Source organism: Falco naumanni, chromosome 2 (genome assembly GCF_017639655.2).
Source record: "Falco naumanni isolate bFalNau1 chromosome 2, bFalNau1.pat, whole genome shotgun sequence".
NCBI lineage: Eukaryota > Metazoa > Chordata > Aves > Falconiformes > Falconidae > Falco > Falco naumanni.
The window spans coordinates 67827289-67851695 of NC_054055.1; the positions used below are offsets into that span (position 1 = coordinate 67827289).

A 24407-nucleotide genomic window follows, 5' to 3' on the forward strand; every position below is an offset into this window, starting at 1 on the left:
AGGTTTCATTTTCCTTCACCAATACTTCAAGACACAGAAGAGCTGGTAAAGGCATTGCCATGAAACCTAACTTGAAGCAATGGAAACAACTCATGCTGTTCGGGATCTTTGCATGGGGTCTCCTTTTTCTGGTGATATTCATCTATTTTACAGATAGCAACACTGCTGAACCAGTTCCGAGTTCCTTTTCTTACATTGAAACTAAGAGGCTTCTGCCCCTTCAGGGCAAGCAGAGAGTCATCATGGGAGCCATTCATGATCCATCATTCTCTGAAAACATTGATGGGAATGAGGTACTTCTTAATGAAGATCTCTTAGGTACTTTTAAATCGGGGACTGGAAGTATTAAGAAATGGACCGACTTGGAAGATGCCTTTAGAAATGAAGATGAGTTTTTTCCATCCCAGATAGGAAGAAAATCAAAAAGTGCTTTCTACCAAGTGAATGACAATTATTTATTTGCTGCTGGTCAGCCTCGGTCACACAACCACCTTCAAGAGATAGCAAAATTCATCTCAGCTGATGAGGATAATCCAAAAGTAAATATTTTACAGAACAACTGGAGCCATCAGAGAAGAATGAGGAGAAGGAGCACAAAGCACAGGAGAAGCCAGATGCTTGATGAATCTGATGACTGGGATGGGCTATATTCCACAATGTCAAAATCCTTTCTTTACAAGCTTTGGAAAGGGGATGTCTCTTCCAAGATGCTAAACCCTCGACTGCAGAAAGCAATGAAAGATTATTTGAGCACCAATAAGCATGGGGTGCGGTTCAAGGGGAAACGAAACTCTAAGTTGACAGGAGACCAGCTATTCTGTGAGCTAAAAGAAAGGGTGAATGTGAAAACAATAGATGGCAAGGAGGCTCCCTTCTCCACACTTGGATGGGAAAAGCACGTTCCCCAAATTCCACTGGGCAAATTATATACACATGGCTTTGGGAGCTGTGCCGTAGTTATGTCTGCTGGTGCAATACTGAACTCCTCTCTAGGGGATGAAATAGGTGGGTGAAATGCATCTATTCATGTGCATATGTATGTACATGTGTGTGTTTATGTTTGTCTTTCAAAGGGTTCATTCTTCTCAAGCATAGGTCTGTAAAGTCTGGTTCTTCTCTCTCACCAGCATTATATGAATATGAGCTTGTGGACTTCAGTGAAGCTATTCCCTTTCGTGACAATATAACTGAAAGGAGAATCAGGCCTGAAGTCATAATTTGATTTAAAGGAAACAAGGATGCCAACTTATCATATTACAGTTTGTAGCATAAAGGAGACACTGGTTTCATCAGATCTGCCATATTTGACATTTTGCTGCAGTATGTATTTCTTCAGCAGGTTAGAGCCCTGTTCAGGTTTTATTCTGCAAAGCTGTGTTACACCTGTCTGTATTTTGTGGTGGCTCCTAGAGAAACTGTTTGTTATATTGCTGTCCCAGAATGAACTTTGTCTCCCTGCCAAGAAGCAGCAGAGCATCCTCTTCACCTCTTGCATGTTTATTGTTCACAGACGTAGAATTCAGACCCTTGAGTAGTTTCATACGCTGATGTCAAGTCCCCTGACCTCTTTTCCAAGAGTGAATTTAAATGATTTCAAGTATCTCTGCCCATTGTTTTTCCATGGCTGCACTGAGTCAGTGAGGTTACAGGTGTGCTTAGATGTCAGTGTCACACAGAATTCCCTACTTCAAGGTGGGATTTTTGTGGTAGCTATTCAGAAAAGGATTGTGGAGCCATAAAACTAATCCAGGTCAGTCTTATTTTCAGTTTTCAAGAACGAGTGCTACTACTCATGTTAACATCTCAGTAGTTTTTCGTTTTAGTAGTACACGTGCAGTATGCTAAAAGCACTAAAAGAAGGATGAACTGTATGTCTCAAACTTGCTTCTGGAGCAAGAAGAGATATCTCCTTCCGTTCTCTACAAAAACCTTTTGATGTTCACTCATTAATCCTCCTACCTTCCAGGACTTCACATCCCAGTACTTGCTTCATGGCACTGTATCATCTCTTTGACACAGATGGGTTTCCTTTAAATCTCTGGAATGTATTAGAGCTGCTATCATTATCAAACTAATAAGCTTCCAGCAGAGCATGGGTGCCTGGCCAGCCTGCAGCTAAAATCACACCAGGGCAGGCCCCAATTTCACAGGGAGCCTCACCGATTTAGAAACCCTTGGGGTTAAAAAGCTTAACAGTTCCTTCCTTCTCCAGTGTGTTATCTTGATTGAAACAAAATCTTCTGTCAGTGTTCCCCAGTACACCTGGTTTACGCCAGTATGGAGTAGTGCTGTACTGGGGAATCCATAGCACATTGTGACATATTTGCATAATTACATGTTACAGCATGTGCCATGGCATATTTGCATATGCGGGTGCAGCCGGGGTGTGGGTGTTGGTGCTTGGCGTGGTACCTGGAGCCTGTGTGCTCCTGTGTATACACAGTTTCTCAGGAGCACTCTGGGCACAGAAAGCTTATGCTGTTCTCTGAGGAAGAGCTTTTGATTTAATTGGGAAATTGTCATCTGATGCGGCCTGAAGGGAAGAGATGGTGTTTAGTAAGGCCTACAAAGAAGCTTCAGGTTTCTTCCTACCTGTTGTACAGGATGGTGCGTGAGGCAGCAGGAGTCACAGGCTGGGCCTGTTTAGCCTGGAGCAGGGAAGACCAAGGGGGGATCTGACCACTGCGGACAAATACCATAAGGGCGAGTGCCAAGAGGACAGAGCCAGGCTTTTTTCAGTGGTGTCCAGTGACAGGACAAGGGGCAGCACAAACTGCAACAGAGGGAGTTCCACCTGAACGTGAGGAAGAACTCCTTTACCTTGAGGGTGACGGAGCCCTGGGACAGGCTGCCCAGAGGGGCTGTGCAGTCTCCTTCTCTGGGGACATTCAAAACCCGCCTGGACACGGCTCTGTGCAACCTGCTGTGGGTGACCCTGCTGTAGCAGGGGCTTGGACTGGGTGATCTGCAGAGGTGCCTTCCAACCCTGACCTTCCTGTGATTCTGTCACAGAAGGTTTTTTCTAAGTGTTTTCCAGGACACTGACAGGTACTTGTGACTGAGCAGAGAATTTGGCCCAGAACTGGGGGCTAGGAGGGGCGCCATCTGGTTGCTTGCAACCATCCCAACATGGCCTGGTGCAAACATACGGATCTTAGTGGTCAGTGCGGCTCCTGGGAAGTGCTGATATACTGGAGACGTTGTGCCAGTGTTTCCCCACTTAAAATGGAAAATGGAAGTTCCAGCATCTGTTTGTATTATTATTCTCATGGGGAGGAAGTTACGCTTCCCCTGCAGAGTTCAGACAGTACGTGTTTACAGCTGAGCTCTTGGCTGTGCCTTTCCACTCCTCCCTTCTAGTCCTTGAAAAAGGGAGAAGAGTCTGACCAGGAAAAGAAAGATCAGACTGTACAAGGTGCTCTTTTCCCCCTGTGCATGCACAGCTGTAGAAGAAGACTCTCCTCTCCCCGAGCTGGCACCAGGGCTACCAGCTCTTGGTTGAAAATGCAAGTCAAGCTGCCAGTTCGGAGGTCACCACAGGCAGCCGTGGTGTGTCCGCAGAGGCACAGCAAAGTCAGCATCGTGAGGCGGTGGGGAAAAAACACCCCGTGTGTGAGTTCTGAGTTTTGAGCCATGGGCTGTACAGCCTTGGTTGGTGAAGTTGCTGCAGGCAAAAGGCTTTTAGTATTTATCCTCCCAAAAGAAAAAAACAGGCCTAAGAAGGCAGGAGCAGAGGACCTTTCTCTTCATAGGCCTTTAGCTCCCTCTTCTGTGTTCCTATCAGAAACACAGGCAGAAATATTAATTTTTGTTCTGCCTTTTGCCCTCCCCCCGTTGTTCTTGAATTAAATTAGCTATGGAAATACCACATGGGTACAGCAAACACTCCTGTTGTGGTCATACTGTTTGATGGGAGACCCAATTATTTTGGCATCATCAGAAAGTAACAGGGATCTGTGATGAAACCCCAGACTTCTTATGGTTTTAAAGTGGATATCTCCAAATACTTAATAAGATTTAAATTAGTTGACTTAAAACCAGCTATTATCAGTGTTCAGCTGCATCCTGGTCATGTGTTTTATGGTGACAGAGAGGTTTTATATCTTGATATGAAGAACCAGCACGGGTAACGTTGGAAATACAGCACACTGTCTTTCAGTTAGGTTGTGAACCATACAGTTCCCGTTGCCTGACCCAATTCCCAGTTCTCAGACAACAGATTGTCAAAAACTTGTCAAATACAGGTCCAAATTTATGTCCTTAAATTCATAAGCAGGTTTCAAGTATAAAGGACCTTTGTTTTTCTTTTCCTTCTCCAAAAATGTGGAGTACCAGCAGCTTCTGTTGACTTCATGTTCTCTAGTTCCTACACAATTAAGAAGCTTATGTTTAGGCAGGTGAAGGCTAGGTGTTGAGGCTAGGGTTGTCCCTGCACGGGGACATAGAAAAAGTCTCCACTTCTTAGCTTCTGAAGAGTTGGGCTTGGTGGAGATATGGCAGAAATCTCTCTTTTCAGACACAGCATGTTCAAGCAAGCAAGTATCGTTGAGGCTGGACCGCTGGCTTTACGTCACACTATGTTTTCTTGTCTGGAGTACAAGAAATGTGGACTAAAGGTACGAAAGGATGGAAAATCACAGTTTGATAGGAGCAGATCTGAACTCCATTGAAGCATGGTGGTTATCTATGGAAACTTCTGCCTCCTCCATCTTTCAGCTGCATACAAACACTTTTGAAGTGATCAGGGAAAACCATCTGTATAAACTACCTATAGGTTAAGGCATTACATGCCTGTTTTGGCCTGAATCATATTCTCTGCTTCCATTGATAGAAGGGATAAAAGTAGACCAGGGCCTATTGACAGGGACAGTGCCTTTTGGGCTTTGAGATCCCCTTAAGAGAAGGACTGAAGGGTGATTATCTTTTATCCAGTGGAGGCTTGACCATAGTGCCACCCTTGACTCGTACTTGACCTATAGCTGCTTTCTATTCTGCATGACTTGGAGGTCAACAGCTCGGGGGGGAGACTTTGACAGTTCAGCTCTGCTAGATCTTTGCTACCAAGGGAGATAGATCCTCTGGTTTCTGTGTGTGCACAAGTTTGTGGACTGACTTCCCTACAGAGACTCTTTAAGACTTGTACTGACCTTGAGAGTAAGTACACTGTATGATTAATAGGTTTAGGGTAGTCTGAGATTTTCAAGTATTATAAAAGCCTGTGAAGCACAAGCTTAGAGTTGTTAATTGTTCAAATGTGCAATTAGATATCCTTGCAATTAACATGCTTTCGCATGGAGTAATTCTGTGTAGATTTTGCAATACAAATAGCGAGCAATTATGTGTACTGGGTGTACTAATAATTTTCCCATACTAACTTTATTCAATTAAGAGAAATATTTAAGTATTGCAAGCTAAATTAATGAATGGATGATTCTGAACTTTTTTCCAGTGGATTTTGATAATGTTAATAACGTATGTAAGATGCAAGAGGATTTTTGTTTGCACATAGTAGAACATTTATCATTCTTAGAATATCAAGATTAGGAATGTGTAAGTTTTACATTCATTTAGATAATTTGTTTTATTTTACTGTTTTATGTTACTAAGAAAAACAAATTACTCCTTCATTTATGCACCTAGATTCTCATGATGCTGTTCTAAGATTTAATTCTGCTCCAACACGTGGCTATGAAAAAGATGTTGGAAATAAAACAACCATGCGGATCATTAACTCTCAGGTAGGATCTTCCTTTTGTGAATTCAAATCAATGTTATTTCTGTACAGTAAATTAATAACTTCTGAGAAAGTGTTGAGTAATCTAGGAAACAGCTAGTGATTTAAGAGTCATGATGTAGAGCAGGTAAAAGTTCTCCCTTACAGGAATGTTCACACTGCTGTCAGTGTGGAGTGATTGTAGTAGTTACTTGATATCCTTGCTTCAGAATAATTGGTCTGTAAAGTTTCTCCTCTGTCCTGCATCGGTAAAGGCTCTGCAGGATGCCAGAGCCATCAGTACAGAAAACTTTCACCACACTGACTCAGGGTTCTTCGTAAAACCTGAGCTGTGGGGATCCCAAAGCTCTTTTCTCATATTCTCTAGATCCCCAGTTATTTCCTCACTGGAAGGCCAAAGAAATGGGAACTAAGTTTTCTTAATACAAAACTCTAGGCAAGTCAATTGTTCTTTAAAAATGTGGAAAGAACTAGTAAAAAACTTTTATGTACACTGGATATTACACGTAAGATGAGTTTGTTCATCTGAATGGAAATGGAAAATGAGAATTTTTGCATATGGGTGTCAACAAATAATTGTGCATTGAGCTACAGTGACACCTTATGGTTGAGAGTAGTTTTTCAATTTTGAAAAAACTTGCCTGCGCTCTGGTCTTGGGCAAACCAAGCTGCTTTCCTCTTTATGAAAGTGCAGCCAAAAACCAACAACAGAATTTCTGTAAAATTTTATGACTGATTGAAATGGTGAGTTTACTTAACACCAGTAGTATGGTTGGCAACGTAGCATGCTCTATACATACTGATTCTGGCTGAATGAGAGCAAAACCTTAATTTACTGCATTTCTTATGAATTAATTTCTTATTCTTTGAGGATGCCCATGCAAATTCCATCCTTGGTGGGTGTGTTCTCTGTGTGTTTAAGTTCATGTTCTTTGCTACCAGAGAGAGGATTGTTCACTGTTATTCCCTTCACACTCATTTTGTAGCTCTTTTGAGGCTGCAAGGACAGACTAGATCTTTGAAGTCATCTGGGTTAAATATGCCCCCTTTCGTTCACTCAAGGGGAGAGAGCAGAAATACCTTACTCAGGCTTTAGTGCTGAAATTCATGTATCAAATGACATTGATCTTAATGTCATTTATTTTACTTTTTGAGTTTTGTTGGGTCTTTTTCCTTATATTTGCCTGCTCTCTGTTTTACTGTTAGCCAAACATCCTGGTGCTGACCATGCCTGAACTTCTGTGCCAGGCGGGGAGGAGGGTTTAGAAACTTTTAGTTGACTAGTCTCAGTAGGCTCCCTGTAGGAGAAGAGAGAAATGCCTCTAGGGAGTGATCTGAGCTTTGTTAGCTCCATAGTGAATTCAGAGGGACTAAACGACTCAATTAGGCTGCTCTCCTGCTCTCCGCTGCTTGTGGCAAGCAGAGGTCCTCCTGGTTCCCAGAGCTGCTGCAGTACTCTCCCACTGGTGTGGTAACAGAGGGTCCCACGGTATTCTCTGCTGTGCTGTACATTGCTTGCTTTCCACAAGGCCTCTCAAGAAAACACAGGGCATGGCTAAAGTTCAGGGCAGGACAGCTCACACAGCTACCTCACAAATGTTCGTATTCCCACCACCTTTCTGCTCCTTCAAAGAAAGAGGTCAGAAGCCACCCATGATGCTCTGGCCACCTGCTGAGAAACTGGTCCTCCCATCTCCCAGAGTGAAATCTGCACAGGCCACTTAATAAAATTTGCTTTCCCTACCAGTACTGAAGATGGGTTACCCATACATGTTTACTGACTCTCCTTCCCTCCTTGCTGTTGGAAATTCCTGCATTCAGTTGATTAAAAGGCTGCTGTGGCCCTCTTCTGCCCTCATGTTCTCCACTGTGAAAGCCCAAAGGAGGTGAAGGAAACTGGTGCAGACACAACAGATATTGTTATTCCAGAAGAAACTCATCTCATACATATGAATGCAGATTCACTAAGACTGAAATTTGTGTGGACAACACCTCCAAAGGGCTCTTGCTTACTGAAAGGCAAGTAAGAGCGCCTTTGTGTGGTAACTGTGGAACTGAGCTTTTAAAAGCTTGACCTTTTGGTCTGTTTACTCTATACTCTCAAAAAAGGAGTTTACATTCTCAGCGACAACTGCTCTGAGAAATGGAGTTGGGGATGTTGATGGCAGCACGACTAATTCTGTTCTTGTTGTAGAAGGCTGATGGAAAGTCATTAAGCTCAAAGTTTATGGTAGGAAGAATATTGCCATGGAAACAATATTATTTTTCTGAAGAAAAATACGCATAATCAAATGTGGCTCATTGGATCCTAAAGGGAAATGAAAATTAGTATGAATTTATTTGTCTGGAATGTTGATTAGTTTAACAGCTGGAGCCAGATTCATGCTGTTTCAACCAATGCTGAAATCATTCAGCTCAATCCTTCCTGAGATTGGATACACCAGGGATCAGAGAGATCTGGTTCGGCATGGAGGGTCTGGGAAGGGATGAGCCAGGAGGAATGAAGAGGAAACTTCCAGTGGGGCAGGAGGATCAGGCAGAGTAGCAGAGGTGGGAGGGAGTTATACGAGAGCAGTAGATCAGAGCAACATGACTTCCAAAATAGCCCTATCTTGTGCCTGTTCCTGGAATTGTTTTGCTAGGTATACCAGCTTTTACAGTCATAGTCTGTTTGCCTTTTTGGAGTTACTTAAAAAGAGACTGACTTGCTATTGAAATGAGAAATCAACCGAAGGCTACGGGGGTGGGGGCAGGCAGGGAAAGACGTTATCTTTGGGGGCTGTAGCCCTTCAAAGAAAGCTGCTGTGAGTCTAAAGAGGATCCTGCAGGCCGTCTGAAATACTGTAGCTTTCATTTTGAAGTTCCAGGATACACACTAATGTTGATAAACAGTTATGCAGCATCTCAAGTGGTCCCATCACATCCCTCACAGATGGAGAGTAATTCAGCATACTGCTACTTCAAATTGTCATGAATGTTTATGGCTAAGCTTTTTTTTTTTTGTATTTTTTTAACAAAACAAGATGCTTAAAATGAACCAGAATTAAAGCAGGACAAACAGCAGTGTGAGGAGGAGTGTTCATTTTAAAGAAGGATGCCATTTGTCTTTATCCCACTTGCTTTTAATGCTGTGCCATTCTTTGCATCTGTGTTTGCAGATTCTCACCAATCCAAACCATCACTTTGTTGACAGCTCCTTGTACAAAGATGTTATCTTAGTAGCCTGGGATCCTGCCCCCTACTCTGCAAATCTGAATGTGGTAAGATGTCTGCTTGGACCTTCCTTCCCAATCACTCTGAAAACACTGAAGAAAATGAATGTGTTTTGTACTGCAGTCTCCTGGTTCTCATTGATCACAGTGAACCCCAAGTTCTGTTCTTTATCTAAGGAGTGGGGATGCATGAATTAGTCAAAACTGGTTTATTGGTCCAAAGCTTTTTAGTAGCCAGCACTTGTACTGGAATGAACTGCTCTGAGATGCTAGGGTAAATGGATGATGGTGGGGGTTTTTGATAAAAGACTGCTGTTTTCACTTAACAGTGAGTTTTCTGTCTTTCCCAAGGAGGGAATTTGCTAGATTTCAGGAGGTTTTATCAGGAATGGTGAAGAATTGCATCCATTTTTTCCCACCTTACCCTCTGCCTTCCCAGACAAAATAGAACACTTTAATGAAAACCTCTCTTGGCACCTTCCCCATTTCTCAGGCCTCCTCCCCACTATTCTTCCCTTTGTGTCCACTCCCCCACAGCCATCTGTGCCCTGCCGTCTGCCCCCTCACTGAGAGCAGCAGACATCCATCTGGTTGTCACTGGGGGAGTCTCTGCTTTGGCTGGTGCTGCAGCTCCAGTGGACCAGTTGATCTGACTGTTCTTGGCAGGGGGAGCTCAGATCTGAGCAGGCTGCAAAGTAGAAAGTAAACCTTCATCTGCTGAACTCCCTTAGCAACAGATGCCAGAGACTGCGTGCCTCCTACACAGGCTGATGTCAGCCTGTTCACGTGCTGCTGCTGCTTCCATCAGGGAGAGGGACACTTTCAGAGGAAGGTTCACCCCCATGCCCGGGTCTTGTGTCAGGGCTCTTTGAACCCCTTGTTTAACATGGGCCTGTGAGGAGGAGATGGGGTTGGCTCGTCCTGCAGTGAGTTGCTTGTGAGGAGTCTGTGTATGGAGAAAGGAAACGGAACAGCCCAGAGTGAGGATTGGCTTTCTAGAAGAAGCATCCACCAGTGCAGGCTGCTTTGCTACCTTTGGTTGTGTTCTGAAGCACCCAAATGAAGCTAGTTCACGTTATTGTACAGGTAGTGTTCAAAACACATTTGATACTATAAGATTAAAAGAATTCTTACTTTTTTTCCTCCCAGTGGTATAAGAAGCCAGACTACAATCTGTTCACTCCCTACGTACAGCATCGCAGGAAGCATCCAAACCAGCCGTTTTACATTCTCCATCCAAAGTTTATATGGCAGCTGTGGGACATCATACAGGAGAACACTAAAGAGAAAATACAACCCAATCCTCCTTCTTCAGGTTTTATTGGTAGGTGTATCAAAGATGGGCTCAGTAGACATGATAGATTAAAATAAAACTTAGAAGTTGTAAATGTGTATATTGCATGAGGATCAAGTCCGTAAACATATACTGTTTGTTCTTGGTGCTCTATACGGAAACAATGGCTAGCTAAAACACACAGTATGAGAGCTAGAAAATAATTGGGTAAATTTAATGTTCTGCTTTCTTGCTCTTTACATCAATTTATAAAACATATGTAGATCTGTGAGAAATTTGTATTATTCCATGTTAATTTATCTGTTGAGAACCTGCTCAACTCTGAAATGCTTTGTTGGGATCACAGAGCAGAGATGCATCAGACAAGTGAAAGCATATGACAGATCATAGAGAGAGGATGAAATCACTGGCAGGCCAAGCTGTATTTCCCACACAGATCAAGGAATGGGATTTCCCATGCCAAGTCATGGCTTCCAGTGCTCAATCTGTAAGCACCCAAAGCATCCCTTTTCTTTCTTACACTTGAAGGAGCAGAGTTTCACTGTATTTTTTTGTCCTTCCGTAGTATTTCTTGGGGGATATTTGGCACTGTGCCCACAGTTCATATAGCATAACGACTTATCTGATGTATAGCAGGTCCTGATTGTGAATGTCTGGTGGATGCAAATAATCAAGAGTAGCAAGGCTGAGTCAGGGTCTTCCTTACTCATGCTTCTAAAGGCACAGAGAGCCACAGAACTCCAAATGCTGTCTTCTGTTTGGAAACTCCATCCTTTCCTCTTTGACATGGTAATATTAGTCTATGTATTTGCTGCTGTCAGAAAACGCTTTTTTTTAATTCTTTCTATCTGAAACTGAAAGCAAAGATACCTGGTATTGCGTCTGACATCGGAAAAATAGTTCTGAGCACTTATCTGGGGCTCTGTGTGCAGTAGTGGCATCCCAGGATATGGTGGAGCCAACCAAAGGCCATAGGGAGGGTGCTAAAGGTCTCAGAGGGATGACATGAAGGTGTCTGGGGGATGCCCATCTATGACCTGAGTCGGTTGAACTTACCTGGAGCATGAGTGGAAAGAAGAGGAAGGTTTGTATGTTAGAGGAAGCTGGTTTGACAGTTGTTTAATTCTTGAAGTGAAATTTTTGGAACCTGCTTGTAAAAATTCATAAGGAGAAGACTACTCTTGTGGAATGATCTCACCAGCTGCATTCACATTTTGCAAAAGCATTTCTTGGAGTCTGAAGTTGATAAAAATAGGTTAACAGCTGCTGATAGTAAGAATCGTAAAGAGCATCACTGTGCTGTCAATCTGTACTTCTACCATATGTAAGAAATACTTCCAAAGCTTTCTTTGAAGAAGTGGAGTTAATTTCACTATAAGAATAGAACAGTAATCTTCAACGTCAAATCTAAATGTCCCTGACAAAAAATACCCTTCAAGCAGAGAAAGCTTTGAAAATATCAATCATTAAACAAGCAAAAACATTAACAATAAAAGCTGTACAGATAAATGTACTCTGTGTGTACAAATGCAAATTTGACTCTTTCTCCTCTAATGGGAATTTTATGCTTAGACATTTTGGTAATACTATTATTAGCTTGAAGAAAACAATACAGTAAGACAAGCTTATTGGGAGTCATATCCACCTCATTTGATAATAGCTGCTGTTCTGAGAGATGCATTTTAAATATTTTATTGGGGAGAGGCTTCCTATTTTGGTAAACTTACGCCTATGCATTACACATGTAATATAAACTGGGAGACAGCACAGAAAAGGCTGGACATAAAGCGCAAGATAAAGTGTAAAAAATATAATGCAGCTTGGCAGAAAACTGAAAAGTCATGTTGGTGTTCCAGTCAGGTCTCTCTCAACAACTCAAGCAGCAAATAATCCAGTTGGAACTGAAGCTGGCAGGCACAACCGAGTGCACCTATATGAAAGGCATATCCTGAATACTGAGCTTCTACCTGATTCTTATAAAATCTATGAAGTTTTTTTCTGTATAATTAATAGAAAGAATGGGTAAGTGATGGCCATCATAAAATATGGGCGTCTTGATTTCAAGAACATATGAGAAGATGGTTTGTTAAATGGCCATGCTGCTCATACCATTGTGCTCAAAACAGCTGTGTGAAGGAGGATAGGCTGTTGTTAAACAGAGGGTCTGAAGTTTCACCGAGGGACTTGTATCCCTGAATCTGAGCTCTTTAAAGCATGGACCATAGTGATTCTAATCACTTTATTAGAATAATTTGTTGTTAGTCTGTGTGCATATAGCATGGACCATAGTGGTTCTAATCAGTTCATTAGAGTAACTTATTGCAAGTCTGTGTGCAATGCTGTGCAATTAGAACAAATGCAGGCTCTGTGCAAGGACGTAGTTTGTCCATATTTACACCAGCAGAAGGTCAGGCAGCTCTCTGTGAGCTGCAGCTACTTGTGGAAGAAGAGCAGTAGTTCCTCAAATCATTGTTGCTGCCAGTAGCATGGAAAAGGTAAAAAAAAAAAAAAATATTCTAGATCAAGTGAAGCATTTTGTTTCAAGCTATTTAACTCTTTATAGCCCCGGTTTACAAAATTGGATAAGTGTATAAATTAAAACATGAAAACATCAGACTTGCCTTTCAGGAATGTCAGGAGTGTTTTAGGGTAGCGGTAGCCTGTTTCTTCAGTAATTACATTTTTCACCTGACAATTGTATCTATTTCTGCTGCTTAGCAGAATTTATAAGAAACAGAGTCTTCCGAAAGGGAGGATGCTTCGTGGAACTGCAGCAGTGAGTCAGCATCCTTCAGCAGTGATTGATGTCAGGGAAATCTTTTAACATTGTTATAATAGCTGTATTAAAGTACTTATTTCACAATATTATTAATTTTTTTCTCTTGCAAAAGGGGCGAGTGGGTCGTTTGTGGGGAAGAGGTAGTCTCACATGCTGTGACTTCAGGGGAATGAGAGAGTGAGAAGAGGTAGGACCTTTTCCTGGTTGCTCCACCGCGTGGGAGCTAGGGAGGAAAACACGTTTTGCACTTCCTTTGGGGTATGGGATACCCTGTCTTGGCATAACTCTCTCCTGGAGCCCCTGGCTCCCCAAAACCCTGTGTACATTAGCTCTGCACCAGCATGTTGCTGATGAGAGGCAACAGCACTGTGATATCTGGTGGCTGGGGTAAGGGAATGTCCCAGCTGTAGAGGAGTGGAGAGGAGAGGATGGGGAGAGAAGTGTGGCACAGAGCAGGATTGCTTATGCTCTACAGGTTGTGTACAAACTGAGGCACAAGTCTTGAACGCTTTAGTAATACCGCATTTTGTGTACATTCACATACAGTTTGAAACATTTTAAACATGTCAGTGCTTCCAGCCACTTCTAAAATGGTTACGCACAGCACGCATACACTATGGAGGTCTAAAACCAGGTCAGATGAATACTACCCAACACAGACGAGCTTCCTTTAAGAACAGAGTTTCTCTGTTCTGCTCCATCTGGTTCTAAACTGTAGATGTTGCTGTCTTTGGTTTTCGTTTAGGCAGCACGTCAGCTCACGGCATCCCATCCGTCACTGGTGCCAGGCTGCACCTTAACAACCTACACACACAGACCCACATCTGACCACAGTCTTTTCGGCTAAATTTGTTATCACTTTGACATTGTTTTCTATCCAACCTGTTGATGGGTGTAAATTCAGGACATTGCTGAAAGTAGGCTGAACTCGTTGCCTTCCAGGTTGCATCCCGTTTGTTAGGTGTTACTTCTGGAGGTGTAATGTCTAGGAAGGATTAACTTGGTACAGACAAGTGTTACCTCTTCACTTCCTATAATACAGTTTTCACTGTGAAATATGAACGGTCTTCCTCCCTATTTTCTGAACATATGAAAGCTCAGGTTTTAGTTGAGGCTGATAATGAATAAATTGCCTGTCTCTATTTTTACCATTCTGCTATAAGAAAACTGTTTCTATAACTTCCTTGGAAGAATGTGTAAACAATCTAGTTCTGACCTTACATTTTTGTCACCTGAAGACCAAGACTGTAACTGCTTCCTTGAGTTTCTCAAGAGCAACATTCTGTGTGCATTGGAAGGGATGGTACATTAGCATTTGGAAAGTTTGAAGGCTTTTTAATAATGTCTAGGTTATAGACAAGCTTTTCTATAAAGATTTTGCTTCTGTCTGTTGTTTACTAACTGGATTTTCTATTAATTCCTACTTACTATAGTCCATCAGTACATTTTGTTAGCTTACCTCTTAAGAGGTGATTTTACTTGAAATCCACATTTATATACCCTTATATACTCAGCAGCTTATATCTTTTTAAAAAGCTATATAAAAGCTCTTACTGTCATTTTATTTTTTTACTCCCAAATCAAAACATGACCTGTGTAGATTTTTACGTTTTACGTTGTCTGTGTAGGTGGTAATCTGCCGTGTGTTGTAGCTTTTAAGTGTCACATATGAACCACTAAACGCAAAATTATAATTAAGCCCAGATTACTTTATTGTTGCTAGAAAGAAAGACTCGTTTGAGGCTTTACAGTTGACATTACAGATTTAAGTTATGCATCGTTAATAGTTGATAACGTTATTTTAATCTTCATTTGCATGCATCGAGACAATAGCACAAGCAAGACTATCATTACACTGCGACATCAGCGGATCATTGTATGACTAAGAACTGAAATTTAAAATGGCTTCAGAGAGCATGTTGAGTAGAAGGATGCAGCTGATCTCCAGCTCTGCTTACAAAAAATACGCTTGGATGAACTGAAAGAAACAATTTGACGTACCAAGAGTTGCCTTTATTACTGTTACTTACTCTGCTGTTCGCCAGCAATTGGTAAAGGAACAGAATAGTGCTTACTCTTTCCAGCCCAACTTTGTTCAAGTATTATCACACAAATAAATAATACCTCCAAAGACATAAGCTTTAAATTCTTCTTGCTCTAATAAAAAGCACTCTAAAATTTGAGCATATCCAACTTCCGGAAATACAGAGATAAAAGAGCAAACTCTTCTCTTACAGCACCCCAGATCACTCAAAAATCTTTACTATCGTAGTGTATCACCCAGATTTGAATAATACATTTAAAATTATATGATATTACTGGCCAGCATTTTCCAGTCTACGCTCATATTACAGAATATATTATTGGGATTAACGTATAGCTTTTTGCGTTCAACATTAAGTGATAAATATGTCATTTTATAGGTCCACTATATAATGCGAGTTCTGTACATCAAAGATGACAAGTATTGCACAATTTATTAAGCTTAGGCACAGGGCCATTTGGTGACAGTTACATTTCTTTATTATCTGGTTTTCTTGTGGTTGGTATTTGTCATAGTTCATGAACTAAACAGGTAAAAGAAAAAATTTTTAGAAATACAGTATTTGAAAAGGCAGAACTACTTTTACTATCTGTTCCAAAGAACAACTGAGGCAGATTTGGCCCAGTTTCAAGGGGTGACAGATTTTCTTGTGGGACCTGAAATGCAATCAGGAGAGAGACTATAGTAGACTGACACATAGAAGACTGTACATTCTAAATGCTTTATGATTATTCATAATGCTTTCAAGTGCACTGATTATCAAACATAAACTTACTAGTGTGTCTGGCTAAATTGTTTTCTGTAACTAAATTTGTGGTGTGTGTGAAATGAGACACATTATGAGTATAATAATCACATTATATGTATTTAAATGTTTTCAGTATCTCTTACATTTTGTTGAAATGAAGCTGAGTTCTTGCTGAATGTTTGAATTACACTTATTATTCTAGATGCTTTCATACAGAATCTGTTGTATTCAGGTATATTAAACTATATTTTATTTACTTGCAAACTAGAGAACATTATTTTTAAATTAGTGTGCTAACCGCAAAGCCTAATTGTACTGTACAAGGGATGCATGCTGGAAATTCAAAACCTCTTGAGTCATTACAATTGCGAAGAACAAGTTGAAAAACATTTTCTCCTTTTGATTAGAATCCAAATTATATGTTCATTTGTATAAATCATCAATGCAAGGAATTTAATTTTAATTTAATTCTGAGTTAAATATTTTCAGAGCAGATTGTAAAAGCTCAGGAGTTTATTTGTGCCAATTGGACTGAGTTTAAGCCATACCCAACATTCCCCGACACCATAGATATCTGCCAAATAAGGGGAAAAAGTAACACATCTTTCTAAGGATTCTGAAATACTAATATTTTGAATATTTATATTCAAATATATATTCACATATATAATAAATATTATAAATAATGTTTATAGTATTTGAATATAATATTTTTAAATATATAATATTTTATTAGCATCTAATATTCTACTGTTATAACAAACTTGCAGGTTGACTGTTTCTCTAACAGCCACATCATTTCTTTGGGAAAATATTTTAAAAAGAATATTCTATGCTCACAATCCTTTTGGTTTTGGTTTGGGTTTTTTTTGTCCAGTGTGGTATCCAGGAACATTGCCATTCACCTATAAAACATTCATAAAGCACAGATTTGAATGATCTACTATAAAACAACTTTTCTGCACACAGGCAGAATTATTTTACATCTTTCCATTTTCATAGCTGTAATCCAAATGGGACTTTCAAAAATCCAGCAAGGGTATTAGAATTAGAGTGGCCTATGCAGAAACATCTTCAGCTGTGATTTTGAGTGTATGGTTGCACCAGTCATAGTTGCCAAAGCTAAAATCATGCCAGATATCCTGACTTTTTCATTGCTGTGAAATTTAGATTGGATATTTAAGCTCTAAAAGTTTTAAAGGTTAAACATCAGATCTGGAGGAGACCAAGTCTGATGGTCGTTTTCACATGGGCTTGCTGGTTTCAGAGTCATGCCTACAGTATGAGTTGTGCATGCTTCAGTAAACTTCTGCAAAGATTCAACAGCTCCATTCCCATCCTTGGAGTTATGCAGTACTGGGCTGGACAGGCCTGCAAGCGACCTGGTCTGACTTCAGAGTTGTCCCTGCTCTGAGGGGACTCTGAACTGCCCGTACAATTCCCTCCAGACCCCCTCCACAGATCACACGGCAATGTCATGACTCAGACAAATGGCAACATTTCTGCTGGTTTGTAGTGGAGTTTAACGGGTTCTTGACCAGATTCCCTAGGCACAATAATAATACTGCTACTACTAGATTAATCCAATTAATCTAGTTAACCTAGTTTTTACAAGCTTTTTTAGGGCCCACTAATGAAAAGCAGACTTTGTGCTGTGCCCCATGGACTTCTCTCGGCATTCTTTCTAAGGAGTACTTCACCCTTTATTGATGTTTGCATGCTATAGATAGCCTATAGGCTTTCCCTTTCACTTTGTAGTTTTTCTTAAGCTGTGCATGTCCTCTTGTCTTCCCTAAATACTTTGTAATTCACTGCCTTCACTCCTATTCCTGTAACTTAATCCTTATGAGTGTAAAAAACCAACCAAACAACAACCATCTCCTCTCAGCTTAATCCTTGCACGTAAAATTTACTTCTCTTTATGGTCCATGGCTAAGTCAGTCAGAGAACAGGACTCATGACACCTAGCTTTAGCTGTCTCCAGTGCAGGTACGTATTTGTGTTAGTCAGCCTCAGACTTAGTAGAGCAAAAAATAGGCACCTCTTAAGACCTGTGTTCCCTTCTACATGTGAAATTTTCGTCCCGTACTGGGAGTGCAGGTAGAACTTACGCAGTACAGGTATCGATGCAGCCACTCAGGCTTTCTCTACAGTCAACAGAAAGAAACAGGAACTTTTGGGGTATGACTTGTATGATCCGGTTTTTAATGTCTACTCTGGGATGAGTAGACATGTACGGCTTCCTAAAGGTGCCTACTTTCTTGTACTGACAGCAAAGGAGCCTGTGATACCTATCTCAGGTGTGGGTAACTGCACCAGTGGGCACATTTGGTCAGATGAATTACACTTTGTTTTCCTTTCTTCTCACAGTGCTCCTGGAAAAGCCAATTATATTATTTTTTTTACAAAGCTCCAAAAGCTTCTAACCTAGGAGAGTGGAGGAGAAGGTGCTTGATAGCAAGAGCCAGACTCGTACTTTCAGTTTCTGCCTAGTCACTAGAGAGGAACACTTACTGGGAACAATTCATCCCATCCTAAAGTAGGCATCTAAAATAAGTCAGATGAATTGTGCCCTAGAAATGCCCTTCTCCTGCATTGTCTATATAGAGTGCATGAGACCAGCTAGGTCAGAGATGGGCATGAACATCTCAGCAAGATTAATTCTGTCCAGACTATAAAGTGCTGGGACAATGACCATCTCATCATGCTCATTAATGTCTCCTTAGGTCATGTGTAAGCCAATCTGCTGTTTTATAAGTAGTAATTGTGCATTGACTGGAAACTAACTTAAGGACTGTGAGCAAAGACAAATATTGAAGTGTATCATATGGAAATTCTTCACCCTACAGGCTATCAAACAATGTAGTTTTCATTCATACCGATGCTGATGATCAAGGAGAAGTGCTGAGATGTGAAACAAATTTGCAGATAATATTGAATTGGGCAGTGATGTGAAAAGTACATGGCCAAAATAAGTAGATAGGCATGTACTCTGCAGGCAATACAGGGAAAGGAACTAAGCAAGTGACACTTGGAAACTACAGGTTAATACATGCGGGAGGAAACATGAAGAGATTCAGCCGCAGAAGAGAAACCTGGGAAGCGATAATACAGAAAGAGCCGTGTAAAGATAACAAATGGGAAACAATGTAGGACGACTCAGAGTAGACTGGCAAGCAAAACAGGTTAACGGAAGCGAGATCAAGTCAGTAAGCAGTCAGGTGCATACCTTTTTTTATCTTTGAGATTGCATCCAAAGCATGAAGCTTCAATTGTAACGTAACAAATATTCTGGGGATCATGTAAGTGCCAAAAAGCTACTGGTAGTTTCAAAAAAAAGTTAAGATCAGTGAAGGTAACTGGAGGAGAGAAGGGAAGATGGAAAAACTGAGTTGTGAGGTAGATGAAAATACAGACAGCTTGGCACACTTATACTTGCTGGATACCGATGTCAGTAACTCACTGCAATGTTAATACCAAGCAAATAGAGAAACTAAGTGAAAGAGTGATGCTATAAAATATGGGCTGGAACATGAGACCCGTAGCCCAGGGAGATCCGTTGGCAGCCCTATTCTAGGGACTTAAGAAAAACAAGCCAGACATGGCATTAGAAAGTAAATAGTATAAAAACTGGATATATCCTAATCCATGGACTGGTTTAAATGTCCTCATGGTCTAAACTGTTGCTGTTCTTTTAAAGATGCTCCAAATAATGTTTTTTGTAAACTTACATGGCAGTAATAGCTCTACAACACTAGGGCTGTCCCCTGTGGTGGGGCATTCACATCCTCTAATGCACAAGACAGAAATGAACCCATTTTTTCCCTATTTTAGTGAGGACTGTGTTCATACAAAGAAAACAGCTTATTTTCCAAAAAGACTTTTTTTTTTTTTTTTGCCCTCTCCCCTTTTTTTAATAATACTATACTACCTTCTGTTTTTGAATGAAACAGCAGGAGCATATAATTCCAAGGGACAGCCTGGGGGCTGCGGAGGGACCTACCTCCTCATGTTCATGTAGACTGAGTGTGTAATCCTGCATGCCCAGGGATCTTACCCATAGGTGGTTGGGATGGGAGCGATGGTTGTACTGCACTGTTGGTCTCTTTGTCTGTAGTGTTAGGGGTGCTAAAGGACAAAAAGTCTGGCACTGACCATGGGTTTTCCCCAGAGTAGTGTTTGAGCATTTGACACGTGCACCGGGTCTGGAAGTCTCTGGAGCACTCCCGTTTCCACCAGTACAGGTAAGCCTTTAGCCCAAGGACGCCTCCGTATGTGGTAATCTCTAGTCATCGTTCAAGCTCATCTTTCAGTTTGTTGACCCTAGACTTCAACACAAAGATGTGCTGTAAATTAGCTGTTACCACTCAGAAACTAGCCTGTTAAGTCACTGTCTTTCCTCCCGTGAAACATTATTGCCTAGCATGAGCAAAAGCTTGAGTGGACTATCAAAAAATAAGTTATTTATGAGCAACCTAATCTGAAATCACAAGACAATGACTGGATGGACAAGACAGGAAAGGCAAGAAGCTAAACTAGATTGCCCAGCATGCCTTTTAGATTGATTCTGGAGGATGTTGATCTCCCTAACACTCTACCGCTTCTAAGTGCTCCATTAGCTAATTTAGAGGAAAGTCAATGATAATGCTTAAAATTTTGTCATTATTGAACCGTACCTGCAGTGATGTGGCCATCTTTACTGTTATTAAGGAAATTATGAGAGTCCCAATTTTTGTTCTTGACAGTTTTCCTATTCCACAAATGGCAACTTCCTTTGTTAATTTTAAGGTTAGCTGAGTAATATGGCAGTGAAATGAAACACACTCCAGTTAAGGCTTGTACTTTCCATCAGGGCCAGTTTTCCTAAGACATTGGTGCTGCAGCTTTTGAAACTGGCTCCAGGCTTGGTTCGGGGTGCAGGAGAGAAGTCACTTTACTGTCTTTTTCTGGACGTGGTTCATTATTGCACACGTTCCCACCATCCGTCCTCTGATTCAGCTGGATAACGGTTACCTTGGAGTGACAGGTGTGCTCTCCATCAGTGGAGGAGGGACGCTGGCAGTGGAAAAGCTGACGAAAGCATTTGTAAAACTGAAACAACAAACAAACAATTCTAGACATAGTTGCTAGGCAGGCTGAAGTTTAGAGCATCTCTGTAACAGCTTGGAGGCAGGGAAACATGGTTTATTAAGCTCACACTTTTTGCTCAAATGGGGATTAAGTATTTTTTCACTGTGAATCTGTGTTTCTTGCTGCTTGAGACTAAAGTTCACTTAAATTTGTGGACTTTTCCTTAGAAACTGATATGCTTAGCTTTTCTGAGACCATAGACTGTAGAGTGTAAAGCTGTAGAACAATCTAAAACATTTTCAGAACCTTTCATTTATGCTAAAAGAAGATTTAATCACAGAAGTAATTGGTTTTCAGTTACTTCACACATCAGGCAGGGAAAAATCATTTTGATAATCTAATGATACACAGCAGGGAGAACATAAGGTTCTTTTCATTAGCAAGCCATTGAAATCTCTGTGTTCCCGAACTGCAAACTAAACTTCAGAAAATGGCTTTGCTTAATTAATGAACCAAACTAATTTTTTATGTTAATACATTTCACTTGTGAGAGCTACCCAAAACACCTTTGATGCTTTATGATTCTATAGCTGTTGTATAGAAAAAAACAATTCCATCAGATCTCATTTGTAAGTGCAAAGTGAGCAGAATTATACAGCTGTCTCCTCTGAGAACTGACAGTCATTTTCAACGGGTAGGGATACCAGCAGCGCAACAAGTACTTCCACACATTTTCTACATATTTTTAAGTGAAAGAGAAAAAGGCTCCCAGAAGCTGTGATTGATGTGAAAAGTATTGCAGTTGATTAATATGTGGTATTAGTCCCTTTGAAAATGTTGCAGCTGCAACAGCAAGATTTCTCATTTTAAAGCTACAAAGGCCTTCTGTTAGTATGGTTTTACAGTTGTGCTGCAGGAAAGCAAAGGTTGCATAAGCCCACCTATCTTCCTCCTGAATCTGTCCTGGTCTCGTTTTGATCTTGAGCATGGGATAAGGGGATTAACAGCATCTTAAGATCAAAGTGAAACTTTGCCTGGCTTTAAACAGGAAATTAATTTCCACATGGCCTTTTTTAGCCTCTGTTGACATTGCAAATGGTAGTCTGCCATTGACATGTGGCAGGAAAAAATGGGTTGCTATTTTGTGGGTTCCTCCTTGCCGAGCAGGAGGTGGTCAGGGGCTTTTCCTCATAACAGCACTGCTCTAGGAAGAAATCCACCTTCCTCAGCCTCTCCTTGTGAAACTCTTCACCAAGCTGTCAGAAGCTGTGGAGTTTTGTGCCACCGCTACATGGCTGATGTTTCTTTATATGCCCTTCTGCATGTATTAGGCTGCCTTCTTGGTGTTGTCTTCCTGGGGAAGCAAGTGGATGGGAAAAGTGGAATTCATTCAATTCCAGACTAAGAAAGACCAACATTGTAATATGGTAGAGATGTTTCAAGGAGTACATTGATGCCCTAACATTGCCAATGATCTGAATGAACCACCCAAAAGTTGTCAAGGGAAGAAACATGGGTGACACTGGCTCATCTCTCTGTTCTTGTTTCCCTTTGCCATGGTGTACAAAAACGTAATGGGAGATCAATCAGATTCTTCATAGCCTTGAAGATTAGTATGTATGTAAATATATGCAAGACACAGATATCCAAAAGCATAGAGGAGGACAGAAGGGACATACCTGGATATTTTTTATATCTCTTGTACATGGCAGATCAGAATTTAGCTGTGTAAGTGGCAGAAGTACCAAGAAGAGCTCCTTAGAAAAACAGCTGCACTTGTGTATGTATGTGTTCTGTATTCTGCCAGCAAACGTAAAGACCTGAACTGTCCTGGTAACTGGCTTCAAGAATTGATAATATAAAAGAAAACCAAGAAAAATGATCAGCTGACTCAAAAAAATCAGCACGCAGCTGTATTAGGTCCCTGATTCTTGTGTGGGATGTTCAGTGGACAGGATAGGGTAAATGGGGGGAAGGTGGGAGAGAACAGTTTTCTCACTCGAGGAGGCTGACGGTGCTATGCAAGCCCTGTATAGGCTTTTTATTCTTTCCTTATGATTTTTGTCCTACCCTGTCAGCTCTGCAGGGATCGCAGTCTTTATGTATCAGGTACAAGTGAAAGCTGCTTTAATAAAAGGAACTACTACGACGCTTAATGATTTTACAGGAGTAATGCTTCAGGTGTGCAACAGCAAAGGAAAGCAGGAAAGAAAAACGGACTGGATGACTGCAGGGAAATTTCTGTGAGAAAGCTGAAATTTGGGGTTCACTTTTGTTTTCACTTTCTGTTCCAGGTATCCTCATCATGATGTCCATGTGTAATGAAGTACACGTGTATGAATACATCCCTTCAGTCCGACAGACTGACCTCTGTCACTACCATGAACTCTACTATGATGCAGCTTGTACCTTAGGGGCCTACCACCCACTGCTCTATGAGAAGCTGTTGGTGCAGAGGATGAACAAAGGTTTGCAGGATGATTTGTATCGGAAGGGGAAAGTCATTTTGCCAGGGTTCAAAGCTGTCAAGTGCCCTGAGCGAAATAATTTCCCACACTTGTAGAAGACAGTCCTTCAGAAACAATGTGCAATAAGGTACTACTGTCGTACTATAAACAAGAGAATACTTGAAAAATGTATTGTAGACCAATCTAGTCTTGAGTCTATAAATTGTAATTAAGTAGCAGACATGAGAAATACTTCTTTCCTGAGCCTGAGTATTTATTACTGCTTTGCAAATAGTTAAAGAAAAAAAAAAAAGGCTTAGCTCATGAAAGGTGCAAAGGACATACTTAGGCAGAAATATAATGTATTGTTGTGGGTGTGACTGTAAGAATTTGTTGATGGTCTCTTATGCCACATATGCTAGACTGTAACTTTTTTTTAATGAACTTAAAATTTAAGTGTCAAACCTGGCATTGCGAAACAGCCTGTATTGTTCATGCAGAGAGCAGCCAGCCGAACAATGCAGCATTTCTCACGGCTCTATGGGATTTTCACTCTTCAAGAATGAAGTAATCACTACTCTGAGCTGTGCTGTCATTGACTAGAGTAGACTTTAACTCCCCTTCATACGCAGGCTCAGTTACAGGCCTCCAACTGTGTAGGGGGCCTTATTGTGGCTACGAAATCAGTGCAGATGGAGACGGCCGTACACACAGCTAAACCAGTTAAACTACTGGATGTACTTTTGATGCCAGACTCCCATGCTCACACTGACTGCACAGGTCAGAGGGAAAAGAGAAATGTCTCATTTCTTTAGAGAGCCACAAATATATTTCTAACCCATTTAGGAAAAATATCTCTCTGGGAAGCTTATCAAAAGGTGTGAAATGGAAATGATGCTTTCCCCTGGTCTGCATTGATAAAGATCCAGAGAAAGCCAAGGGAGTCTGTGCAGCACTCACATCACACTGAAAGCAAGTGTAGAGAGAGCTCACCTTTGTGCAGCAAAGATAGCATTCAGGATTACAGACATAATTTGTTAGGTATTTCACTGGGATCTGAATCAAACTCACTTGTTCAC

At 41.0% G+C, this 24407-nt stretch overlaps 2 protein-coding genes across 2 annotated transcripts in view; one reads left to right on the forward strand and one right to left on the reverse strand.

The window, feature by feature from the left end:
- The first annotated feature begins 7 nt into the window (after positions 1 to 7).
- On the forward strand, positions 8 to 23665 carry ST6GAL2 (ST6 beta-galactoside alpha-2,6-sialyltransferase 2). Its single transcript, XM_040584651.1, has 5 exons — positions 8 to 1005; positions 5641 to 5738; positions 8893 to 8994; positions 10096 to 10270; positions 23176 to 23665. The coding sequence occupies exons 1-5, from the start codon at positions 60 to 62 to the stop codon at positions 23442 to 23444; spliced, it is 1590 nt and encodes a 529-aa protein (XP_040440585.1). The 5' UTR covers positions 8 to 59; the 3' UTR covers positions 23445 to 23665.
- The window catches only part of LOC121083853 (pinopsin-like), a 92998-nt gene continuing 85155 nt past the window's right edge, over positions 16565 to 24407 (reverse strand). Inside the window, exon 5 of the mRNA XM_040584652.1 lies at positions 16565 to 20902. Within this exon, the coding sequence (XP_040440586.1) occupies positions 20675 to 20902 (228 nt within the window). The 3' untranslated portion in view covers positions 16565 to 20674. The remainder of the gene's footprint in view (positions 20903 to 24407) is intronic.

Bases quoted from the DNA above. Each gene is read 5' to 3' on its own strand.
- ST6GAL2 (XM_040584651.1), top strand. From the start codon at position 60: ATGAAACCTAACTTGAAGCAATGGAAACAACTCATGCTGTTCGGGATC. The intron at 5,739-8,892 runs GTAGGATCTTCC...CTGTGTTTGCAG, and splicing joins TGCGGATCATTAACTCTCAG to ATTCTCACCAATCCAAACCA. The intron at 8,995-10,095 runs GTAAGATGTCTG...TTTTCCTCCCAG, and splicing joins ACTCTGCAAATCTGAATGTG to TGGTATAAGAAGCCAGACTA.